Source organism: Scyliorhinus torazame, chromosome 29, assembly GCF_047496885.1.
Source record: "Scyliorhinus torazame isolate Kashiwa2021f chromosome 29, sScyTor2.1, whole genome shotgun sequence".
Taxonomy (NCBI): domain Eukaryota; kingdom Metazoa; phylum Chordata; class Chondrichthyes; order Carcharhiniformes; family Scyliorhinidae; genus Scyliorhinus; species Scyliorhinus torazame.
Genome location: NC_092735.1, coordinates 28165034 through 28185981, shown reverse-complemented (window position 1 = coordinate 28185981; position 20948 = coordinate 28165034). Strand labels below are relative to the sequence as shown.

The window sequence follows — 20948 nt, the reverse complement described above, 5'->3', positions numbered from 1 at the left end:
TTAATAAAATATTTTCTCAAAGAAAATTCTTGCGTCCAGCACACCAAGTTACATGTGGGGGAAAAAATCTGTGAAGTGTCTGGCTTCAAAAGTCTCAAACATCATCTCTCTGTTAACCACCTAGTCATTCACCCGAACCGAATCATTAGAGTTTTACAACACAGGAGGTCATTCGTCCCATCACAGAGTTAGTCCCATTCTCCAGCCCTTTCCCAATGTCCTGCCATTGTTTTTGCTACTTAGCTTTTAAAGTCATACTTCCATGTTTTTTTTCTGGTCGTACATTCCAAATCCCTCTGCGTGAAATACAATCTAACTTCCCTCCATTCTTTAGATGATTTGAAATTGATATTCTCCAGTTACCAACTCTAGGATCAGTGAAAGTAATTGACCTATTTTACCATATTTAGGGCAGCACGGTAGCATAGTGGTTAGCACAATTGCTTCACAGCTCCAGGGTCCCAGGTTCGATTCCCAGCTTGGGTCACTGTCTGTGCGTGCGTGGGTTTCCTCCGGGTGCTCCGGTTTCCTCCCACAGTCCAAAGGTGTGCAGGCTAGGTGGATTGGCCATGCTAAATTGCCCTTAGTGTCCAAAATTGCCCTTAGTGTTGGGTGGGGTTACTGGGTCGTGGGGATAGGGTGGGGATGTGGGCTTGGGTAGGGTGCTCTTTCCAAGAGCCGGTGCAGACTCGATGGGCCGAATGGCCTCCTTCTGCACTGTAAATTCTATGATTCTATGATATCGAAGCCCCTCATAAGTTCCTCCGTTCGAGAGGGATGAGGTCTATTTTTCACTCGCCTCATAACTAAAGCTCTTGTTCTAATTCCTATGAACTTTCTCCTGGAAGCTCTCCATGACTTTAAGGTACTTTGTGATGTTGGGTATTCACGTGGGGAGTCCGTGTTGTTTCGGTAACAGGTACTTTTCCCTACATGTTGCAGTCTGGAGCTACGGATCGTGATGGTAGATACTCCAACGTTCCGTCCATCACATAGCTGACCAGGAATCTCTCCAACTCTTACCGGGCACCACGGTAGCATCGTGGTTAGCACTGTTGCTTCACAGCTCCGGGGTACCAGGTTCGATTCCTCGCTTGGGTCATTGTCTTTCCGGAGCCTGCACGTTCTCCCCGTGTCTGCGTGGGTTTCCTCCGGGTGCTCCGGTTTCCTCCGAGTTCCTCCCAAAGTCCAAAGTGTCATGATATGCAGGCACACATAATGATATACAGACAAGCAGCTAATGGACACAGAGAACAGGGCATGACCAATGAGCAGGCAGGACACTCTGGGGTGGGATCTGACTCTCAAAGACATGAGGCACTCACACTCCGCCTCTTTCCACTGATGAACATCTAGAGAGTCAGTCAAAGGTGTTACAATCTCACACCTCCACCACGTGGCTAAGAGCTAGTCTGGTTCAGTCAGACAGAGTAACCACTTAAGTTAGCAGAGCGTCGAACTCTGTGCTCTTTGTTCAATAAACCTGATTGAACTAACTTCAAGGTCTGGAGTATCTTTCTGAACGGAGCTGCAGCCAGTTGCAGCCAGTGTTAGACCGGTGTACCTAACACGACACAAAGATGCGCAGGATAGGTAGGGTTAAGGGGATAGGGTGGAGGAGTGGGCCCAGGTAGCTCGCTCTTGCAGAGAGCTGGTGCAGACTCGAAGGGCCGAATGGCCTCCTTCTGCACCGTAGGGATGCTATGAGACCGCAATGTTCATGGGTCGCAGCCATTGAGAAGCCAATTAGGGAAACGTCGCTACGATTTCCTGCAAAGCTAGCAAATGGGGGAGGAGTTGTTTTTCAACCCTCTGGAGACACATAAATAACTCTTCAGGCCGACAAAATGGCAAATGGAATTGGCGAATCCTTGTACTTGGAATAAATGTCTATGACTGATGTGGTTAATGTCTGGGGAGGGAACATGGAGCCACACACAGAAACCATTAGTTACCTCGGTAACTTCCATGGAATGTCAAGCATTATGATGCTGGAGATCTGAAGAATTAGTTTTTTGTTTGTTTTCAGTAGGAATGTGCACCAGGACCTGGGGCTGATTTAGTGCAGTTCCATGGGTATAAGTTCACATCACACCGTGTGACTCTTACAATCGGCGAAAGCGTCCAGACAAGCAACTGGCTCCGGCCAAGCAATGCGAGACTAGAGACGTGTCCTACTTTTCGCCACCAGTGGGTAAGGCCTTTCTGTCGTTTTACTTCCCCCGGAACCTCATGCCCCAATCTCCTGGCCTTGTTCTGCTCCCTGCCAGGGCTGCCCAACCTCAAAGCTCCTTGGCTTCAGTTAATGGCTGACTCTTGCTCACTGGTGATGCCACTTTGCAATAGGTCCTCTTTGTGATGGAAAGACCTGCAATGGAGGAAGCAATTTGTTCCCTCCAACATAGGGAAGGGTGGGGGTTGGTCCATTATTGTGTCAGCTGACCGCCTTGAGGCACATCCAAAAGTTGCCATCTCTAAAATGTTTCTTTCATCCTGACCATTAGCAATAATTGCCCCAAAGTAAGTCTTTCTTACTTCCCCTCTCTTAATTTCCTTGCATCTGAACTTTCCCGAAACCTGTTGATTAGCTACCCTCCTAATCCCGGGTGGGACAACCAAATTCCTTAAGGAGGTTAGCTGGATTGGCCATGCTAAATTGCCCCTCAGTATCCAAAGATACTCAGGTTGGGTGGGGTTGCGGGGTTGGAGCGTGGAAGTGGGTCCAAGCAGGGTGCTCTTGGTAGGGTTGGTGCACGCTCGATGGGCTGAATGGCCTTCTTCTGCACTGTAGTGATTCTATGGATTGACCACCGTGCCCTGTCTTGTGCGATGGCTTGTGCCTCGATTGCATCTCTGATTTTTCCCCCCCCGCAGTTTTGACAAGGTCATCGACCTGAAAAATTAACTCCGTTTCTCTGACCCCTGACTCCATCTGACTGGCTGAGTATTAACAGTATTTTCTGCATTTATTTCTCCAACCTGGAGGGCAGCACGGTAGCATAGCGGTTAGCGCATTTGCTTCACAGCTCCAGGGTCCCAGGCTCGATTCCCAGCTGGGTCACTGTCTGTGCGGAGTCTGCACGTTCTCCCCGTGTGTGCGTGGGTTTCCTCCGGGTGCTCCGGTTTCCTCCCACAGTCCAAAGATGTGCAGGTTAGGTGGATTGGCCGTGCTAAATTGCCCTTAGTGTCCAAAATTGCCCTTAGTGTTGGTTGAGTGGGGTTACTGGGTTATGGGGATAGGGTGGTGTGGGCTTGGGTAGGGTGCTCTTTCCAAGAGCCGGTGCAGACTCGATGGGCCGAATGGCCTCCTTCTGCACTGTAAATTCTATGAAAGGAGTGGGATCCAGAAGAGGTTTTTCCTTTCTCTCCTTTTTAATGCGGGTGTTCATCTGTTGCGGAGGTGATCTCTGCTCCTTTGAAGTCACAAAGTCTAACAGCATTAAAGTAAGGCGCTGGATGGGACCAGTTAAGAGATCAAGTGATCTCCATTACAGATCAGAAGCAGGATGAAAGTGTGTGTTTTTGAGCTATTTGTTTCCAGCAAGTATGATTGCTAAGGTCAACGAACATTCCCAGGTATCCTGACTCCTATACCCAATCAGGTATTTTCAATTGAGAATCATTTCTCTGTTCATTCAGAAAGGAGCACAAGGCTAGAGATTGTTTGCAACATTAATGCACAAATACTTGCTGCAACAGGCTGCATCACAGCCTGGTATGGCAACTGCTCAGCCCAGGACTGCAAGAAACTTCAGAGAGTCGTGAACACAGCCCAGTCCATCACACAAACCTGCCTCCCATCCATTGACTCCATCTACACCTCCCGCTGCCTGGGGAAAGCGGGCAGTATAATCAAAGACCCCTCCCACCCGGCTTTCTCACTCTTCCAACTTCTTCCATCGGGCAGGAGATACAGAAGTCTGAGAACACGCACGAACAGGCTCAAAAACAGCTTCTTCCCCACTGTCACCAGACTCCTAAATGACCCTCTTATGGACTGACTTCATTAACACTACACCCTGTATGCTTCACCCGATGCCGGTGCTTATGTAGTTACATTGTATACCTTGTGTTGCCCTATTATGTATTTTCTTTTATTCCCTTTTCTTCCCATGTACTTAATGATCTGTTTAGCTGCTCGCAGAAAAATACTTTTCACTGTCCCTCGGTACACGTGACACTAAACAAATCCAATCCAATCCAGTCCAGTGAGATCTTTTATATTGCTGAAAAGAGAGACACATTGTCGAAGCTTAATCAGGACAAATGCAAGAGTGCCAAATTGCAAACAACAATTTATACTACCAGAGAAATGTGCGCTGATTGGCTGGCAAATCGACTCTGATCACTTGCAACTATCCACACACTTTTCCTCATGCGGTATACATTGTTGTGATAGTTCGAAATTTGGCCTGAGGAGTGCAAGGTGAAAAGCTTCAGCAACATCTCTCTTTTCAGCGATATTCCTTTACCTGCTCAATATTAACCCATTTTAAAATAAACAAGTCAGTACCCCCATGTAAATGATGGACCGGACAGAGTCGTGAAACGGGTTAGTGAGGCCATTTAAAAAGTAGCAAACAAAACATCGGGTTTCATTTCTAGAGCGGCAGAATTAAGCACAGGGAGGTTAGATGAAATCTGCATCGAACGTTGCTATGGCCACACTTGGGAGTAATGTAAACGGACCTTGTGTTTTCTTTCTTTTATTCCTTTCTGGGATGTGGGCGTCAGTGGGACGGCATTTGTTGCCCATTCCTAATTGCCCCTGGAGCTGATTGGCTGGCCCACCCATTCCGGAGGACGGGTCAGAGCCAACCACATCGCTGTGCAGCTAAACTCACATGTAGGCCAGACCGGGAAAGGATGGCAGATTTCCTTTCATGAAGGGCATTAATGAACCATTCTAACATCTGCGGCACACTGGTTAGCACTGCTGCCTCACAGTGCCAGGGACCTGGGTTCGATTCTGACCTCGGGTGACTGTCTGTGTGAGGTTTGCACGTTCTCCCCGTGTCTGCGTGGGCTTCCTCCGGGTGCTCCGGTTTCCTCCCACAGTCCAAAGATGTGCAGGTTAGGTAGATTGGCCGTGATAAATTGCCCCTTAGTGTCCAAAAGGTTAGGTGAGGTTACATGGATCGGGTGGGGGATTGGTCCTAGGTAGGGTGTTCTTTCGGAGGGCTGGTGTAGACTCGATGGGCTGATTGGCCTCCTTCTGCACTATATGGATTCTGTATGGATGATGATTTAGAGACAATGGGGAAGGTGCAAAAGTTATACATATGAGAGGTCGTATCGAGCGAGAGGGCATTTAATCCAGAGTCCCAGGTTAATGCTCTAGGGGTCCGGGTTTGAATCCCACTAGCAATAATAATCTTTATTATTGTCATAAGTAGGCTTACATTAACACTGCAATGAAGTTACTGTGAAAAGCCCCCAGTCGCCATATTCCGGCACCTGTTTGGACACACAAAGGGGGAATTCAGAATGTCCAATTCATCGAACAAGCATGTCTTTCGGGACTTGTGGGAGGAAACCGGAGCACCCGGAGGAAACCCACACAGACACGGGCACAATGTGCAGACTCCACACAGACAGTGACCCAAGGCGGGAATCGAACCCGGGACCCTGGAGCTGTGGCGCAACAGTGCTAACCCGGGGCCCTGGCGCTGTGAAGAAACAGTGCTAACCCGGGGCCCTGGCACTGTGAAACAACAGTGCTGACCACTGTGCTACCCTGACGCCCCTATGGCCAATGGTAAAATTTGAATTCAGAAGAAAATCTGGAATTAAAAGACCAACGTAGATCAGGAAACCATTGTCAATTGTTATAAAAACCCATCTGGTTCACTAGTGTCCCTAGCAAACCACTCAGTTCTGGGGCAATTAGGGATAGGCAATAAATGCTGGCCCAGCTAGTGAGGCCCCCATCCCATAAATTAATGGTTTAAAAAATGGAACAGGTTTTTTTTTTTGGAATAGAGAAGACTGGGGCATTGCCTGATAGAAGTATTCAAGATTATTAAAGCGTTTGACAAAGTAAATGTTACCATTCACTGGACAGCCAAAAATACCCGACCTACAAAGAGTAATTGTGGAAAATCGCGTGGATGACTTTAAGGCGAAGCACACAAGGGAGAGAGGCATAGAAGGATATGTTGATGGGGTGGAGGCGGGGATCTGTGGGGCCGAATGGCCGTGTTCTGTACTGTTAATACTTTGTATCTTTGCAGTACGATCCCAATTAGACACACACAGTACATAAAAGGGGCAGCATGGTAGCACAGTGGTTAGCATAGTTGCTTCACAGCTCCAGGGTCCTAGGTTCGATTCCCGGCTTGGGTCACTGTCTGTGCGGAGTCTGCACGTCCTCCCCGTGTCTGCGTGGGTTTCCTCCGGGTGCTCCGGTTTCCTCCCACAGTCCAAAGATGTGCAGGTTAGGTGGATTGGCCGCGCTAAATTGCCCTTAGTGTCCAAAATGGTTGGGTTGGGTGGGGTTACTGGGTTACAGGGATAAGGTGGGAGTGTGGGCTTAGGTAGGATGCTCTTGCCAAGGGTCGGTGCAGACCCGATGGGCCGAATGGCCTCCTTCTGCACTGTACGTTCTATGATTGTATGAAAAGGCACAAACACGTACGACTGGACTGAAGATTTGTTCAGGTGAAATGGACACAGTTTGTTTTCCTTTCCCTCCCCTCGCTGTAGCGTTTGGCAATGCACGCGACACAGAATGGGCTGCCATTGGCTGGTTTAATCCTGATGGCCGTGACCCTGCTGCCGACCCCAAACCAGACGAGAGCTGTGGTGTGAGTATTTATTTGTCTTTTTCACTTGCGCTGGGATGTCCAAGGTTCCCCGCAGACGCCCCATTTATTCCAGTTAAAAGGGAATAACATGGGCCAGGCAATGTCGGTTAGATTGATATTGAAAAGCCACAGGCTTCGAACGCATCAGGCGCCATCTTCCGGCTGTCTGGGCTGTCGGGATATTCCAGTCCTGCCGATAAGCGAACATCCCTGCCATGGGTTTGCCGACGCCATGGATTAGATTGGACTCAGCGGGAAATCCCATTGGCAGCGTCTCTCCATTCGTCACAGTAATCCGATGTCAGACTAGATGAGTAAAGAAGGTACACTGATGGGGTTTGAACAAAAATAAATGTAAGAGTTCCCAATTAATTGTTTCCAATCAAGAGTCAATTTAGCACGGCCAATCTGCCTACCCTGCACATCTTTGGGTTGTGGGGGTGAAATCCACGCAGGCACGGGGAGAATGTGCAAACTCCACACGGTGATCCAGAGCCAGGATTCGAACCTGGGACAAAATGGCTTTCTCGCCATTTCCAAGGGCAGTTAAAAGACGACCACGTCGCTGTGGGTCTGGAGTCACATGTAGGGTCAGACCGGGTAAGGACGGCAGATTTACTTCCCTAAAGGGGCATTAGAGAACCAGGTGGGTTTTAAAAAAAAGTATTTTTATTGAGCTTTTCACATTTTATATCAACTGTTACAGAACAAGACAAAACCAACACATGTATCAAAAACTACAGTCTCAACATGTATCAAAAACTGTACACAGTCTCAACATGTATCAAAAACTGTACACAGTCTCAACATGTATCAAAAACTGTACACAGTCTCAACATGTGAAACCTTATATTACAAGGCACGCTTATTTATCCCAAATCAAAGTGGAAAAAGGATATGTAAAATACAGAAAACAAAGAGACAGCGGGGAGCCAGCTGGGCCGGATGGGGGCCCAAGGTGGTTCCACCAGGTCGGGTGGGGCTGATGGCTGGCTGTGTTCCCTGGTGGTGGTGGTGGGGGGGGGGGGGGCTATTGTCCGTTTATGGGGAGCCCCTGTCTGGGAGTCCCCAATGGACGTTTATTCCTGCTGTCTGGCCTTCCTGCTGTCTGGCCTTCGTCGAGTCTGCACCGGCCCTTGGAAAGAGCACCCTACCCAAGGTCCACACCACCCTAGCCCCATAACCCAGTAACCCCACCCAACACTAAGGGCAATTTTGGACACTAAGGGCAATTTATCATGGCCAATCCACCTAACCTGCACATCTTTGGACTGTGGGAGGAAACCGGAGCACCCGGAGGAAACCCACGCACACACGGGGAGGATGTGCAGACTCCGCACAGACAGTGACCCACGCCGGAATCAAACCTGGGACCCTGGAGCTGTGAAGCAATTGTGCTATCCATAATGCTACCGTGCTGCCCAGACGTGCTGCCTGCTACATCATTGGTAGGCTACCAGTTGTATTCCACATGAGACTAGATGATTCAGTGCCACCAATCGTCGGTGCTCAAAGAGGAAAACCAGTAACCATCAAGCAGAAAGTCATCGATGAACTCTATGGCATCAGGTGTAACAACTCCTGAGACGAGGATGTGCAGGGTAGGTGGACTGGCCACGCTAAATTGCCCCTTAATTGGAAAAAAAAAGAATGCAGAAAAGCATTCATTCGGACAAGCCTGGCTCTAGAGGATACAGATAGTGAGGTTTGGGAGTTTGGGTCACTTTGCAAGTTTTAAAAACTGTATTTTCTTGCAGTGCAAGGTCTGTCAGTGAGCACCAGCTCTTGCATGACCAGTCGCGCTCAACGCATGACCGACAGCGGAGACGATGGGTCCAGGCGCTGCTGGGCAAACTGTACCCCAACACGGCAAACTGCACCCCAACACGGCAAACTGCACCCCAACACGGCAAACTGCACCCCAACACGGCTCTCTTTCACACCCCGATAAGGACGAGTCCCGCCTCGTACTCAGGGGGAAGAAGGCAAGTCTCAAGCGGGCAAGGTTTACAGTGGAGCGTCCGAAGGGCGGGAGGAGACCCGTCGCTCCCGGGAGATGGACCGCTGCCCTTGCCAATGCCCACTCGCCCAAACGTCAGTTCAGCACCGTGGACAGCGCACAGTCACATCGGGAACACTGGCAGCGATTCTGCACCAGCCGCTCATGGGAACAGAAGCCAGAAACTGAGCTTAAAACCTCGGGAATTGTGAGAGTTCGAGGAACGGTCCTGGGGTTATTCTTTTATAAAAGGGAAACCGATGTATTGGAGCAAGAGCTGTGTAACTTTGTTAAACTTTCACCTCACTGGTGACTTTTCATGAAAAATTAACCAAATATCTTTTGGCTTGCAGGGTATGAGTGTGTTTAATATTCAACACCAGAATTTTATACTCCACTTCCCCCTCCCCCCCCCCCGCATACCTATATACAACCCCCCCCCCCTCCCCACACACCAGCCCCCTCCTGTTTCCCTAATTGCCCTGAGGTGACTATGAGCCATCTCAATGGCGTGTTCAGCCCCATTGGAGAGCAACTAAGACCCAACTGTGGGTATGGAGTCACAGGTTATGTCCAGCCAATTCCACCATTCAGGTACAAGGGGCGGGGATTTACCGTCTGTTCAGGCTGGCAGGGTATTCCGATATTCTCGATCTGCCGACGGAGCCCGTGTTCCCTGGCGCCGAGGGGTGCAATCACCGGGGGATCCCGGAGATGGCGGTGGGACCTCGTTGGATGTCTACCTTCGCCACCGATAAACATGCGGCGGATTTCCCAGTAAATCCCGCCCAAGAATCTCTATCTCAACTCTACCCACCTACCGATACCCTTCTGTACCCTTCCGTCATTGAAAGCTTGCAATCTCAGATTACCCCTCCCCTCAGCCCCCCTCAATACCCTCAACCTTTTGTGGGTGAGACTCTACCAGATTTAGCCTCCTGATTGCAGTCCGGTGATTTTCCTCACTCAATGGTGAGTGCACGTGTTGAAAGAAAGGGAAGTGAGGAGGGGGTTAAGCTCAGTTGTGGTGCCTCTCCCCACCCCCCACCACCACCCCCTCCCTGTGGCGTGGATGCTCGCTGGGCTCCCTCGCCCTGGCGCCGTCGGTGCCAGCGTGCCCAAGGCCCCAGCCACGGAGCTTCGGGGGGGAGAGGCAGAGGGAGGAAGTCCCGGTGACCATTCAGACGTGGACACTTGACCCAACCTCACCGCCTCTCACAACCTCGGGACGTCCAGAAGCGCTTGGCGACCAATGAGGCGCTTCTTCCTCGAAGTGTAGTCACTGCCGCAGCATAGGACAAGGCGGCAGCCAACCTGTACACAGCAAGATCCCACAAACGTCAACACGATTACCACCCAGATTGTCTGTTTCTATAGGCATGCTGGTTGGGATATACCGGGGTACCCAGGGAGGACTTCCCTCTGGTTTTTCCCTGAAATAGTGGGTGGGGATCGCGGGATCTTTCATGCCCAGCTGTGGGGGGGGGGGGGGGGGGGGCGTTGGGACCTCGGCTTAATGTCACATCATCGGCACCCAGAAGGCAGCACGAGAGGACACAAAGTGAGACTCAGTACTGTCCGGAAAGCCAAGGGAGAACTTTGTGGGGGCAGGAGGGTGAGGGGGAGAGGGAGAGACAAGCCAACTTGGGACATCCGAGGGATTCTGCAAAGTTTGCCTAAATGCCAAGCAGGGTGTGAGGGGCGGGGGGGGGGGGGGGGGGGGGGTCCGTGCCGTTTTTTACCACAGGTGGCCTTCTGAACCGCACATAAGAATGAAATAAAAAAAGTAGGACTTGAAAGATACTTTTTTTAATCTAAAGTTTGCTTCTTGACCAATTGCTCCCAAGACAGGAAGTGACACAACAAAACAATTTGACCACCCGTGGGGGGGGGGGGGGGGGGGGGGGGGACATGTCAGAAGAGCAGTGGTATAGGGAAGTCGCACAGAAATCTGCTCGCGCACCCCTGGGGTTCATAGGGCCAACCCACAGGGGGAAACTAACGTAAAACTTTGTACCCACAGAATGGGTGAACTCAGAACTTAAGCCACAAGGAAGCATTTTTTTTGGGGGGTGGGGGAGTTTGGCCTTTGAGCTTTGTCAAAACCAAAATAAACTGCAAGGAAGTATTTTATTCCCGGTTAACATGGGCACATTAGATCCATTCTAATACATTTAGACACCTGTCATAGCTGCTGCTCCTGGGTTTCCATTAGTTAACCCTTTCTCTATCCTCGTTCTCAACTCCCGCACTGCGCCATCCATATCTCAGTCATCCACTTTCTCTTTGGACCTGGAAGAAGCTGGTTTGGCTGCTTTCTTCTTATCTTTCTGCCTCTTGTCTTTCTCCTGCCCCTTTCCCTTCTTCCTGTCCTCCAAATCGCGTCGTTTCTTCTCCTCCTTCTCTCGCTGCTTGGCCTCCTTCTCCTGCTGCTTCCTCTCTTTCTCCTTGCCCCTCGCGTCCTCGGTCCCCTTGGGCTTGCGGCCTTCCTTCTCCCGCTGCTGCCGCTCCTTCTCCCGCTGCTTCTCCGCTTTCACCCTCTCCTTCTCCTCCTTGGCCCGCTGCTTCTTCTTCGCCTTGTCGTCCTTGCCCCCCTTGTCGTCCTTGCCCCCCTTGTCGTCCTTGCCCCCCTTGTCGTCCTTGCCCCCCTTGTCGTCCTTGCCCTGGGGCTTGTCTTTCTGCTTCGCCTTCCCCCCGTTGTCCTTTGGTTTCCTGCCGCCCTTCTCCTCCCTCTCGCCCCTCGGCCTCGATTCGTGGTTTTGGGGGGAGGGCGGGGGCGGAGGGGGTGCCGGCTTGCCTTTGTGAGCGTCCTGGGGTTTGTCTGCCAGCTTCTCTTTCGATCCCTTGTTGAAGAAGTTGAAACCTATTGACTTTCCTGCCAATTTAAAGGAAAATTAGCGCTCAGCAACTCCAAGTACTTATCAACCTGGCATCTACACATCGCAGTTCAGAATGGTGACATTAATAAAGGGTTTATTTAGTATTCTGATTCTAATCTGACACTGTTACCGTGCTGAAGGAGGCCATTCAGCCCGTCCGCTCCCTGCTGGCCCTCCAAATGAACAATTCACCCATTGCCACTGCTTCTGCCCCGTAACCCTGCACATTCTTCCTTTTCAAATAATGATCCCATTCCCTCTCAAAGGCCTCGATTCGTTCCCCCACCGCCTCCCCCACCCTCTCGGGCAGCGCATTCCGGACCCTAACCACTCGCCGCCTCAGGGAATCTCACCTCGTGCCTCTGTTGCTTCTTTCGCCAATTACCTCAAATCTGGGTTCCCTCCTCGATCCTTCCGCCAACGGGAACAGTTTCTCCCTATCCGTTCTGTCCAGACCCCCTCATTACCTTGAACATCTCGATCAAATCGAACATCAGTAATTGTATTCTATGGAGAACTGGGGGGGGGGGGGGGGGTTGTGTCAGGTTGACCACGATCTCAGTAAATAATGGAGCTGGCTCGAAGGGCAGAATGACCTCCCCCCTGTTCCTATCGCTTGTGGTCCGATGATGTCATGACCCAAACCCAGGTTACACTGACAAGGTGAACGACTCTCCGTTTCCTGATTATTTTTATAATGATGGAATCTCGGTTCAGGATTACAACCAGGTTTGATGAAAGACCGAAGGGCAGGAGGTTTAGTGACGGAACAGCGGCTTCTAGGTTGGAAGGAGAAACAAAAACTGGGCAGGAGAGTCCCCTCGTCTCGTAGCTTCTCCCGACCCCCTTCACAGCGACTTGGCCTGGAGATGGTGGGAGATTCTCGATGGCCGGTGTGTAACCAGATCTGGCGATCTGAGTCCCGTCCACAATGGACAGGACCCAGTCTCACACAGCCACTGAACCGTGCTGACGTGAAATGAAATGAAAATCGCTTATTGTCACAAGTAGGCTTCAAAATGAAGTTACTGTGAAAAGCCCCTAGTCGCCACATTCCGGTGCCTGTTCGGGGAGGCTGGTACGGGAATCGAACCGTGCTGCTGGCCTGCCTTGGTCTGCTTTCAAAGCCAGCGATTTAGCCCAGTGTGCAAAACCAGCCCCTGCGTCCGATCTAACCGGGTCCCGGTATCTACCAACTTCCCCAGGGAGCCCCCAGCTGGGCGCCGTCTAGATCTGATCCATGCAAACATGGACCCAGGCGCAACGGCACATCTCCCAGGCCATTGGAGGCCCCTGGGCGGTCAGGGGTAGGGGCAGGGTGGCATCCTGACTCTTCCCTGGCACCCTGGCACCTCCACCCTGGCATTGCCAAGGTGCCTGGGTGGCATTGTCAGACTGGCAGGAGCATTGCCAAGGTGGCAGTGCCATGTGTCATTGCCTGAGGAGAGGGCCATGCTCATGAAAGGAGGGATGAGGGGAGGGTATGAAAGGCGGCGGGTGAAGAGCGGCTATATGAAGGGGCCTCTGGAATTGGGGGGGGGGGGAGTGAAGGATGGAGGTCCTGGAAGGGGAGGGGGGAAAGGAGGCAAGGGGAGGCCTGAAAAGGGGGGGCCATCAACAACCCCAAAGTGGAGTGTCCCCACTTGGGGTGGGGGTGGGGGTGGGATAATGCAAATGTGTGCGGGGGAGGGGGGGGGGGGGGGGTGGGGGGGGGGGGAACGACACTGCCTATGGATGGGGGCATGGGGGAGCCTGTAGCTCATTTAGAGATCAGGGCACCCTTTCAAAATGATGGCGGGGTCTCGGAGGAGCCGGTCTGGGCAGCAAGCCCAGTGACGAGAAAGGTTCTGAGGGTGATTTACCCCCCATGTGTTTGTCGTCGGGGCAAGGCAGCCGCAAGCGGGATTTACCGGCCCCGCTATTGTCGATGGTTATCCCACATCCAGTGCTGGATGAGAGGAAATTTCCGCCAACGAAAAACTGGAAAGCGTGGTCAGTTGTTGCCAGAACCACAAACTCCCAATTGAGCCTGTGTTGAGCTTCCACACACACACACACACACACACACACACCTGCTCCATCACTAAGACGCCGCGACCCCGCCCAGCTCCACTCCTACCTCGGCTGATCTGCTGCCGAAGCCCTCGCCGAAGGCTTTGCGACCTCGAGACTCGAAACCTGCAATGCGCTCCAGATTGACCTCGCACATTCGCGGTGCGCACAACTGCGCTGTCCGTGTCTTAACTCGCACCGGGTCCCGTTCACACTTCCCCCCCCCCCCTCCGACCCCCACCCCTGCCAGGCTCGCTGACCTCCGCCACATCCCAGTCCTACAACACTTTGAAATCCTCATCCTTGTTTCAAAATCCTCCATGGGCCTCCTAGCCGCCCCCGCCTCCCCCAATCTCATTAATCTCCTCCAGGCCCACAACCCTCGGGGAATCTCTGTCCTCCTCTAACTCCGGCCTCACGATCTTCCCCGGTTTTCACTGCAGGCTGCACCGTCAGAGCTGGAAGCTCTGCCGTTTCCTCGCTGAATCCTCTCCACCTCCCTCGCCCTCTTTTAAGGTCCTCAAAACCCATCCCTCATTTGGCCACCTGCTCCGCTATTTCCTCCAGTTTGTCCTGGTGTGGAATTCTATCTGGGGGCACGCCTTCCGTGCTCTCCTTGGGACATTCCGCGAGGTGGAAGGTGCTAGAGAAATGCCGGTTGTTGTTGGCGTGAGCGCCAGCCGAATGCACGCGAGGGTGAAAGCCTCACCCTTGGCCAATAAACCCTCCGACGAGCATAAATGGATGCAGGGCCCCGCCAACTCTCCTAACAACTCTGCCCCCTGTACAATCCCGCCCATGCTTCCAGAGGAGCAACACTGGGAGACTCGAGGCCTTCTCCTCACTGAAACACCAACTCTCACCCACCAACCCAAACCCCCACCGCCCCGACCCCCTCAACATCCTTCCTATCCTCTTGGATAACCATTTCTATGTTACCCAAACAAGATGATCTCGTTCCGAACCTGTCAATCAAATACCATACCTCGATTTTTCTTCTCTTTCTTTGGCCTGTGGGAGAAAGCAGAGGGTTTGAGTGAATCAGCAACAGTAGACTAACCTATCGATTCCGACGAATGACTGCACGACCTGAAGGGCAAGGTTAAAGGGAACGCCAAGCGGTACGGGATTAAACGTAAGGGGTGACAGCCAGGTAAGTCGGCCTACATATGAGCATGCAAGTTAGGAACAGGAGGAGACCATTCAGCCCCTCAAGCCTGTTCCATCATTCAATAAGGCCATGGCTGATCTGATTGTGACCTCGACCCCACGTTCCTGCTGACCCCCCGATAACCTTTCACCCCCCCACCCTTGTTAATCAAAAATCTATCCGGTCCTGCCTTCAAAATAGACAAAGAATCTGCACCCACCGCCTTTTAAGGGGGAGTTCCAGAGACACATCACCCACTGAGAGAAAAATAATTTCTCCTCATCTCCATCTTAAATGAGTGACACCTTGGTCGGGATTCTCCGAACCGGCGCCGGGTCGGAGACTCCCCGGTGGGGGGGGAAACGCCCCCCCCGCCACCCCGACGCTGGCTACCCCATTCTGCGGCGCCATTTTTTTGGACGCAGGTGGGGTCGCTGCCACGCCGGCCGGGGGCCGTTGACAGCGGGCGCCGGCTCTCCGGGCCCCGGTAGGCCGAGCGGCGGTCGGGTTCGCTCCGTGGGGGCGGGGGGGGGGGGGGGGGGGGGGGTTGCCTTCTTTACTCCCCGCCGGGCCCCTGTAGGGCTCCGCCGTATTGCCCGGGGGTGGGGGGGGGGCCGCGCGGAGAAGGGAACCCCCGCGCGTGCGCGGAAATACACAGCTCTTCCGCGCCGGCTGGAGCTGCGGGGACGGCTCCGGCGGTAACCTAGGAACGGGAGAATCCCTCACTTTTGGGGCCGTTGACGCCGGAGTCGTTGCCGCCGATTTTCCCGCCGGAGTGGGGACTTAGCCCCATTATTAGAGAATCCCGTCCCTTATTGTTAAACTGGGGGGAACTGGTTTAGCTCAGTGGGCTAGACAGCTTGTGATGCCGAACAAGGCCATCAGCACTGGGTTCGATTCTTGTACTGACTAAGGTTATTCATAGGGACACAGAAAATAGAAGCAGGAGGAGGCCCTTTGGCCCTTCGAGCCTGCTCCGCCATTCGTTATGATCATGGCTGCTCATCGAGTTCAAAACATCTCGATTCCTTTACTCAAATCCTCTCGCTATGAAGCCCAGCATTCCATTTGCTGCCTGCTGTACCAGCATGCTTACTTTCAGTGACTGATGCATGTTCCCGCTGAGTATTCACCTCTCTTAATTTACACCCATTCAAATAATAATCTGCCTCCCTATTTTTGCTACCGAAGCGGATAACCTCACATTTATCCACATTATACCGCATCTGCCATTCGTGCGCCCACTCACACAGCCTGGCCAAATCCCGCTGAAGCATCTCTGTATCCTCCTCACAGCTCACCCTCCCACCCAGCTTTGTGTCACCTGCAAAGTTGGAGATTTTGGGCTGGATTCTCCGATTCTGGGACTGTGCCCCCCCCACGCCGGCGTTGGAACGGGGTGGGGGGGGGGGGAAATGGCGCAAAATGGCCACCGATACCCCGTTTTGCTGGGGGCGAGCAGGTCAGCAGCGGAGAGCTGCCGATACGCCCCCGGAGAATTGCCGGCTCCGTGGCCACGCATGCGCGCGCCGGCGGCCTGCTTGCGGACCTGGCCCGCAAAATACTCCCCCCCCCATCCATTCAGCCGGCTCGCGTGCCCCGTACCATCCCCCACAGTGTCCCCAGCCCCAAATAATGTCCCCCACCCCCCATGCCCGCGGACCGGCCCTCCCCCCCCGACTGTGGCGCCGCTGGACTGAGTCCGCAGCCGCCACGCCGAGTTCCCGACGGGTGAGACCACGAGAGACCCACGCCGCCGAGAACACGGCCGGTCGGGGGCGGAGCATCGGATGCGGGCCTCAGGAAATGGCGGCTTACTCTAGTTTGGTGGGGGCCAGTCAGCCGAAAAGGCAGAGGTGCCGACAAAGGTTCTTAATTTCAGGTCTCTCTGAACGTTAGATTTTTGTCAGGCGAAGGGTATTGAGGGTAACGGAACCAGAGCAGGTCAGTGGAATTCAGATACATGTCAGCCGTGATTGAGGTGAGACAGGAAAGGAGCTCGACGGGCCGAATGGTCTACGCCTGATCCCAGTGGGCTTCACAGCCGTGGGGAATCACCTTCGATGGTTCAAAGCGTGTTGGAGTGTCCTGGTGAAGATAAAACAAAGGGTTTGATTGGACACTCGCCCCTCAGCGCACTCGCCCCTCAGAGCACTCGCCCCTCAGCGCACTCGCCCCTCAGCGCACTCGCCCCTCAGCGCACTCGCCCCTCAGCGCACTCGCCCCCTCAGCGCACTCGCCCCTCAGCGCACTCGCCCCTCAGCGCACTCGCCCCTCAGCTCACTCGCCCCTCAGCGCACTCGCCCCTCAGCGCACTCGCCCCTCAGCGCACTCGTCCCTCAGCGCACTCGTCCCTCAGCGCACTCGCCCCTCAGCGCACTCACCCCTCAGCGCACTCGCCCCTCAGCGCACTCGCCCCTCAGCGCACTCGCCCCTCAGCGCACTCGCCCCTCAGCACACTAGTCCCTCAGCGCACTCGCCCCTCAGCGCACTCGCCCCTCAGCACACTCGCCCCTCAGCGCACTCGCCCCTCAGCGCACTCGCCCCTCAGCGCACTCGCCCCTCAGCGCACTCGCCCCTCAGCGCACTCGCCCCTCAGCGCACTCGCCCCTCAGCGCACTCGCCCCTCAGCGCACTCGCCCCTCAGCGCACTCGCCCCTCAGCGCACTCGCCCCTCAGCGCACTCGCCCCTCAGCGCACTCACCCCTCAGCGCACTCGCCCCTCAGCACACTCGCCCCTCAGCACATTCGCCCCTCAGCGCACTCGCCCCTCAGCGCACTCGCCCCTCAGCACACTCGCCCCTCAGCACACTCGCCCCTCAGCGCACTCGCCCCTCAGCGCACTCGCCCCTCAGCGCACTCCCCCCTCAGCACACTCCCCCCTCAGCACACTCCCCCCTCAGCACACTCCCCCCTCAGCACACTCGCCCCTCAGCACACTCGCCCCTCAGCACACTCGCCCCTCAGCACACTCGCCCCTCAGCGCACTCGCCCCTCAGCGCACTCGCCCCTCAGCGCACTCGCCCCTCAGCGCACTCGCCCCTCAGCACACTCGCCCCTCAGCGCACTCGCCCCTCAGCACACTCGCCCCTCAGCACACTCGCCCCTCAGCACACTCGCCCCTCAGCACACTCGCCCCTCAGCACACTCGCCCCTCAGCGCACTCGCCCCTCAGCGCACTCGTCCCTCAGCACACTCGCCCCTCAGCACACTCCCCCCTCAGCGCACTCGCCCCTCAGCACACTCGCCCCTCAGCACACTCGCCCATCAGCGCACTCGCCCATCAGCGCACTCGCCCCTCAGCGCACTCGCCCCCTCAGCACACTCGCCCCTCAGCACACTCCCCCCTCAGCGCACTCGCCCCTCAGCACACTCGCCCCTCAGCACACTCGCCCCTCAGTGCACTCGCCCCCTCAGCACACTCGCCCCTCAGCACACTCGCCCCTCAGCACACTTCCCCCTCAGCGCACTCGCCCCTCAGCACACTCGCCCCTCAGCACACTCGCCCCTCAGCGCACTCGCCCCTCAGCGCACTCGCCCCTCAGCACACTCGCCCCTCAGCACACTCGCCCCTCAGCGCACTCACCCCTCAGCACACTCGCCCCTCAGCACACTCGCCCCTCAGCGCACTCGCCCCTCAGCGCACTCGCCCCTCAGCACACTCGCCCCTCAGCGCACTCGCCCCTCAGCACACTCGCCCCTCAGCACACTCGCCCCTCTCCGCCCAGACCTGTCCCCATCAAATTGCTGTTTAAACAGAAAGCAAAATGAGATGCGCTTACAGAGCACCTTTCTCAACCTCAGGGTAGGGAAGCGATGGCGTAGTGGTATTGTCCCTGGACCAGTAATCCAGAGACCCAGGTTCAAATCCCCCCACGGCAGATGGTGGAATTCAAATTCAATGAAAATAAAAGTCTAACCCTGACCATGAAACCATTGTCGCTTGTCTTTAAAAACCCATCTGGTTCACAGACGTCTTTTAGGGAAGGAAATATAAGGCCGGCGCGGTGGCGCAGTGGTTAGCACCGCTGCTTCACGGCGCCGAACGCAGGTTCGATCCCGGTCCCGGGTCCGTGTGGAGTTTGCACATTCTCCCCGTGTCTGCGTGGGTCTCGCCCCCACAACCCAAAGATGTGCAGGGTAGGTGGATTGGCCACGCTGAATGGCCCCTTAATTTGGAAAAAAATAATTTGGTGCTCTAAATTTACAAAATCAAATGGAAGGAAATCTGCCGCCCTTACCTGATCTGGCCTAAATGGGACTCTGGACCCACAGCAATGGGGTTGACTCTGGAAATGGCTCAGCGAGCCACAATTAGGACCACAAATGCCGGCCCAGTCATCAACGCCCACATCCCGTGAATGATTAAACATAAAGGATGTTCCCTGGTGCCTTTTTGAACCATTGTAAATGTTTTGGACGGCCAAAACCACAGGCTACAAGAATTTACTACAAAGAGTAGTTTATTCACTAGCCTAGCAGCTACTTAATGCTTGTCCTTTGCCCGCCCTCCTGGGGGGGGGATCTCCCGTGATCCTCACACGTGACCTCCTTTGTAGCCGCCTCTTCGTGTCATCAAGTGACCAAGCGAGTGAGCGGAGCACTGTTATTTTGCGGGAAAACACGCGCATGGGAAATGTCTGTCAACAGCAATGTGAGGGTAACCAGGCCAATGACGGCACCAGGTCGGCACGGCGGCCTAGTGGGGTTAGCACCGCTGCCTCACAGCGCCAAGGACCCAGGTTCGATTCCGACCTCGGCTGACTGCCTGTGTGGAGTTTGCACATTCTCCCCGTGTCTGCGCGGGTTTCCTCCGGGTGCTCCGGTTCCCTCCCACTCCCAGAAGATGTATAGGTTTAGGTGGATGGGCCGTGCTAAAATTGTCCTTTAGCGTCCAAAGATTAGATGTGGATAGGGTGAGGGAGTGAGCCTGGGTAGGGTGTTCTTGCAAGGGGTCGCTGCAGGTTCGATAGGCCGAAAAGCCTACTTCTGCACTGTAGAGATTCTCTTCTCTTCTATTCTACTCTATGCTAGGTTCTGCTGCACTGTTCACTGAGGACACGTCCTCAACACTTCCTGGAAATAACGGCCCTGGATCTTTTACACATCCACTCGCGAGGGATTCAGTGCATTTCAGAAAGGCAGCACCTCCGGCAGTGCAGCAGCCCCTCAGCAGGAGTCTCGAGGGCTGGACTGTGTTGTTGCTCGAGCCGGGGGGAGTGGGCCTTGAACCCACCAGAGTGGGACTCAGAGTGGCGCCCGCTTTCAAACACCACCCCCCCCCCCCCCCACTCCCCACCAACAGCGCCTCCCCCCTCCCCCCCCCACCCCCCCCCCCACCGCCGCCTCACACCCTCCAGGTTTTTGGACAGGAATACCCACGGCTCGACAGGAGGCCAGGGCTCTTGGTCACCGTCGAACTCGGGATTGCTCTCGTCGTCGCTCCCCTCCTTTCTCAGCTGGCTGCAGTCGGTCTTTTCGGTCTTTTCGGTCTTTTCGGTCTTGGAGCTTTTGCCGCTCTTCTTGCTCTTTTCACTTTCCTTACTCTGCTTGCTCTTCTTGCTGCTTGCCCGGCTAGCCTCGTAGTATTCCCTCATGCCCTGCGCAGGAAGAGACAAAAAGAGAGACGGGCGCATCAGTCTGCTGCGATCAAGGGGAAAATATAGCAAGCGGATACTCCTGCTGAACTCAGCGGGAAAGCGGGTGTGGGGGTGGGGGGGGGGGGGGGGTGCTGGGTGGGGGCAGTTTGCTCAGTTGGCTAGATGGCCAGCGTGTGAATCGGAATAACGCCAACAGCGCCGGATCGGTTCCCGTTCCGGCTGAGACTCGGGACCTGCCCCCTCACCCTGACGCCCCACCCCCACCCCGGGAGGGGACGGCAACGGGAAACTACCACCGACAAAGGAATTGCCGAGAAAGGGCAGCACGGTAGCACAAGTGGTGAGCACTGTGGCTTCACAGTGCCACGGTCCCAGGTTCGATTCCCCCGCTGGGTCACTGTCTGTGCGGAGGCTGCACGTTCTCCGCTTGTCTGCATTGGGTTTCCTCCGGGTGCTCCGGTT

At 54.5% G+C, this 20948-nt stretch overlaps 1 protein-coding gene and 1 long non-coding RNA gene across 2 annotated transcripts in view; one reads left to right on the top strand and one right to left on the bottom strand.

Moving 5' to 3' along the window:
* The first annotated feature begins 2111 nt into the window (after positions 1–2111).
* Positions 2112–9113, top strand: LOC140403762 (uncharacterized). Its single transcript, XR_011938413.1, has 3 exons — positions 2112–2194; positions 6706–6806; positions 8564–9113. It is a non-coding gene; the product is annotated as an uncharacterized lncRNA (long non-coding RNA).
* A 1959-nt stretch (positions 9114–11072) lies between these two features.
* The window catches only part of LOC140404134 (uncharacterized), a 51990-nt gene continuing 42114 nt past the window's right edge, over positions 11073–20948 (bottom strand). Inside the window, exons 5-7 of the mRNA XM_072492551.1 lie at positions 20269–20486; positions 14722–14747; positions 11073–11680 (exon numbers count right to left, since the gene is read on the bottom strand). Of these exons, the coding sequence (XP_072348652.1) occupies positions 11073–11680; positions 14722–14747; positions 20269–20486 (852 nt within the window). The remainder of the gene's footprint in view (positions 11681–14721; positions 14748–20268; positions 20487–20948) is intronic.